The sequence below is a fragment of the Nematolebias whitei genome, chromosome 15, assembly GCF_014905685.2.
Source record: "Nematolebias whitei isolate Nwh7 chromosome 15, NemWhi1, whole genome shotgun sequence".
Lineage (NCBI taxonomy): Eukaryota > Metazoa > Chordata > Actinopteri > Cyprinodontiformes > Rivulidae > Nematolebias > Nematolebias whitei.
In genome coordinates, this window is record NC_056512.1 from 38,639,334 (window position 1) to 38,644,242 (window position 4,909).

The 4,909-nt window shown below is 42.5% G+C and overlaps 1 protein-coding gene across 1 annotated transcript in view; it reads right to left on the reverse strand.

Annotated features, from left to right (window-relative positions):
• The window catches only part of LOC119421832 (trypsin-2-like), a 10,947-nt gene that overhangs the window by 536 nt on the left and 5,502 nt on the right, over window positions 1-4,909 (reverse strand). Inside the window, exons 4-5 of the mRNA XM_037689195.1 lie at window positions 3,126-3,388; window positions 566-711 (exon numbers count right to left, since the gene is read on the reverse strand). Of these exons, the coding sequence (XP_037545123.1) occupies window positions 566-711; window positions 3,126-3,388 (409 nt within the window). The remainder of the gene's footprint in view (window positions 1-565; window positions 712-3,125; window positions 3,389-4,909) is intronic.

Consider the following 4,909-nt stretch of genomic DNA (forward strand, 5'->3'; position numbering starts at 1 on the left):
CACCCAGTGACCCTCTCCAGCTCCTCCCACTGACCCACTCCAGCTCCTCCCACTCCAGCTTCTCCCACTGACCCACTGCAGCTCCACCCAGTGACCCTCTCCAGCTCCACCCAGTGACCCTCTCCAGCTCCTCCTGGGGGAGTGTTCCCAAGCCAAATAATCCCTCCACTGAGGTCTGGGTCTGCCACAGGTCCAGGAAAACCACCAGGGGGAGGAGTCCAGGAGGTATCCTAATCAGATCCATCAAACCATTATCCATCCATCATCCTTTATACATCTATTAATCATCTTTTATCCATCCATCCATCCATCCATCCATCCATCCATCCATCCATCCATCCATCCATCCATCCATCCATCCATCCATCCATCCATCCATCCATCCATCCATCCATATCTGTAACTTTTTGCATATTGAAATGAAGATGTGCCAAAAGATGTTTGGTGAACGCTTGGTTCCACATGGATCTGAATGTACAAAAAGGAAGTGCTTGGAATCAAGCGGCTGCCTGACTCCACACTGAGAGTGAGGGTGTTTTTCAAACTGTTTCCTGTTGGGACTCACCTGACAGGAGTCTTTCCCTCCCTTAGTCAGACCAGCACAAATCATGTTGCTCGTGATCGTAATTCCAGTCGGCTTGTACGCTTTGCTGCAGTCACTGTTGGACACAATGGGAATGTCCACCTCCTGCAGTGTGTTCGAAATCACACCTGAAACAGAGAACAGACAGGTTATTTAGGTCTGAATCCAATAAAGTAACATTTTCATCATCCCAACTCTAAGGTCAAGTTCAGTTTATACGAGGTCTTGGCTTGTCCAGGCCGTTGGTGTAGATTGTATAACAGTTTGTCGACAGGCAGATAATGTGCTGTATGTGGCACTCTTGTTCTTCAAAGAAGCCAGACTTTCTGTTTTTTTAATTGCCACAACTAATCAACATTAACCAACATAAAAATGGTTATAACTTGATCGGTTTTATATATACGAAACTAAAATTTTGTGTGAAAGTAGCTGGTAGTCATCCCCAACACATATTCTGAGTGTGTCATCTTGAGAAATAAAAAAAAACTAAATTCTAGCTTAAAGTAGCAGTATCTGCTATGTAACGGTAGTAAACAGTTAGCTAAAAGCAAAGTGTAGCAAAAGACAAGCTAAAAACTAAATGCAGTAAAAGGCTAAGCTAAATGTAATCCGAGGCTAGATAACAAAATTAGCAAAACACTAGCTAGAAACTAAAAGTAGCAAAAGACTTTAGGTAGTCTTCTGCTACTTTTAGTTTCTAGCTAGTGTATTGCTACTTTTAGCTACTACGTTAGCTAGCTAAAAGGAGCAAAACACTAGCTAAAAACTAAAAGTAGCGGACTGGGGGGGTTTGCTGTTCTTTTGTTTTCATGCACCTTCCTGTGTCCACGTCCTTGTCTTTCAACCCCTGCTGCACCTGTCTCCATTTTCCAATCACCCCAGGTGTTTGCCATCATGTCTCATCAGTGTCTATTTATTCAGTATCCTTGTGTCTTGTCAGTTGTCTGGGCATTATCCTTCAAAGGCTTTTGTCTCCGTCTCCTTCCGTGTCAACTCCCTAAATGGAACCCAACATTTTTCAGTCAGGTCATCTGGACAGTTTCTTTTTTTGCTGAAACGTTTCACCTTCCATCCGGAAGGCTTCATCAGTAAAGGAAACACACAACACAAAACCGATTCTTCCGCCAAACAGCTTACTCCAAAGTGGAACAAACCTGTTATAATGGTGCTAAGATGGTGTCTTTGGCACGCCCCCTCCTCTTGTGCCGGCCCTCTTCCTCGTCGACAGTCATGTCAAACTGGTTCAAAACCAAAAAGGTCCATGCTCAATAATCCAGGTATACAATCCAAAATTTTTCAGTCAGGTCATCTGGACTGTTTCTTTTTGGAAGGTGAAACGTTTCAGCAAAAGAAGAAACCGTCCCGTCCAGAAGACCTGACTGAAAAATGTTTAATTGTATACCTGGATTATTGAGCATGGACCTTTTTGGTCCCTAAATTGGAGTTTTTTGCTGCCCTGTCAGCAATTTTGTTATCGTAAAATAAATATAATTATTATTTTACTCCCAGTCTCCTGCCTGTGCCTGCACATGGGTTCAACCACTAATCAGCAGATCATGTTAAAGACTACTTAAGCTACAATTGGTAAAACACTAGCTAAAAGCTACAGTTTGCGAAATTCCAGCTAGAAGCGCAAAGGAGCAAAAGCAAGCTAAAAAAGCAAAAACAGTATCAAACAGCTAAAAGTGAAATGACAGTGATTCTTGACATTCTTTAACTCTTGTGATGATGTAGTTGTTCTGTTGTTTTGTTTCCCTTCATGACGTCACTTTGTGGAAGCGGTGTCTCACAACTAAATATCCAGACAAAAAGACACTCGGTTTCTGACTAGTGGCAACCCCAGCTTAGTTTACAAGTCGTTTGGTACAAAACAGAAGCAGGCCTGTGTCAGAGCTGAACCCTTGACTCCAGGGTGGAGTCAATGTCAAATCTAGTATTTTAATGCAGAAGAACTGAACCAGTCCAAACTGAGCATGAATATGAATGGAAGACGACACAGTTGGGTGGTGGTTGATGTCCAGCAGAAGGAGGCTGCTGTGTGTTTGTGTGATGAGGGTTTCCAGCCGATTAGAGCAGACAGACACAAGTCTTCCTTCCTGGACGCTGAAAAAGCCTAAATATCCTTGTACTGATTTCCAGAGTTATCGCTCATCCCTGATGTACGAGGGATTGTCTCTCCTTCCAAGTATCTTTAACAAAAGCTTTGTCTAACTTTATGATTTGACTATTTATTTAAGACTTTTATAACATCTAAAAAAGTTAAATCTGGTCCTCTGGACATTCAAAAAGAAACAAAACAAAGCAAAACAACAACAAAAAAATCTAGTAATGTAATTTTTTTGTTGTTGTTTTGTTTTTTTGAATGTCCAGAGGACCAGATTTAACTTTTTTAGATTTTTCTATCTGGATTCTTGCGCATGCATCAGGATACTTTTATAAAGTTTGTGTAGGCCGGGCTTTGTTTAAAATGGCAAATAAAAATGATTTACGATGTTCTTTTGGACTCCACCAGAAGCCTCACTGTGTCGTTACTTACCGCCACTGCTGGTGGTTCCAAAGCCGACGACCCAGCAGTCCAGGCCTTTCGGGAAGTCACTGCCTTTTGCAGCCAGACAAACAGGCATGATGTAGTTGGTGAACGTCACAGTGGAGGACAGCTTCACCAGGGCCAAGTCGTTGTCAAATGTGTTGACGTTGTAGTTCGGATGCTTGATGATCTGCGACACTGTCCGTACCACCTGATTGGGATTTAAGCCTTGCATTCTTTCCTTTCCGAGGTAAACGTTGACACTTAAAGTGCTGGTGCTGAAAGAATCAAGTGACATCAGGGTTAGAGGTACTCATAGCAAAGTCATGAAGGACGTTTGCTGTCATCTGTGTTTGTTTATGTACACAAACAGCCGAAGTGACTGAAAGTATGTACAGGTATACTATACATATACTCTGATGGTAGAACTATCTTAATGGTGCTCCTCGCCCTGCTGGATCATCAATATTTGATCTCAACTGTAGTTTGGCTTTCCTTTGGTGTTTCCTAAACATCTTCTGAGGTTTTTGTTTGTCCAGTTCCACCACACGTGTTCCACCGTCTGTGTTGAAATGTTCACTCATGCACTACATACTGGTCACTGCATCCTAGCAGCTGGGTGTTTTTTTAACATTTCAAACCCTTATTTTTGATATTAACACACTTTTTACCCCCCTCACTCGCTCTCGTGCAAGACGGACGCCTTTCTTCTCTCTCCTGTCCTCCTCCTTCTTTTTGCTCTCTGTCTTGTGTATCGGAGCTCCTATTTACACATCTTCTGAAACATAAACTACTGTCATGGATCTGATCAGCTGGACTTCAACACAATCAATAAATTTTTTCAACAAAGCGACAGGGTCCTGGAGAACCCTCATGCCCCACTGAGATGCACGCGGCAGGGTACGTCATGGATTTGAAGCTGATGTGCCTTGCGTATTGTCCCAGGAGGACGAAGATGTTTATATCAATGGAATCATGATAGGAGGGTTTCTGCTTTTTGGCACCAGCGGATACCTACGTTATCGGCTATTGAAGAAGACGGCAGCAGCAGTTTTGGCAATGGCAAAGCTGCCAACCCTGTGTGAAGGTTTGATTCGTGCTTTGCACTCAAAAATCAGCTGATTTACGAGATAAACCTTAAGGTGGAAGTGATTCTTGAGAATCACAGGCTACCTGAAGCTACCAGGACTCACCAGCATGGACCTTGGAGGAAGCTAATAAGCACGGACCAGTGGAATGCCCACAAATCTGTCCATTTTAGATCGAAAATAACAGCAGAACTTCAGGCTGAGGAGAAATAACAGTCTGCTTGAAAAAAAATCAACAACTGTGGCTTATCGGAATCTGACTCCCCCATTTGGCCTCGAAGCAGGTCGACTTGTCAAATTTCTCCTGGGATATTGTGTAAACTAAGAAGGCTCTGAATCTTTGACCACCTCATGGTCGCTGGTGAGGTCGCTGTTAGAAAGAAATCTTACTCTCAAAATGTTTTGGTGGGAGTAGGAAGGCAACATATGGGATGGACTACCTCCAACTATAAGCACTAGATTCAAAGCTTTTAAGGCAGGGGTCTGCAACCTGCGGCTCTGGGGCCACGTGTGGCTCTTTGGTCCTTGGTTTGCGGCTCCTTGAAGCTTTGACCAAATATAATGTAAAATGTAAAGTCACAGGTTTTTATACCCACAGTAAAAAGAAATGGCAAGTTTGAGCAGTTTTTCTGCAAATGTTTGGTAAATCAAGTAGATAAAACTGATGATAATTATTTTCTCTAATTTCATTTATATATATTTATATATATA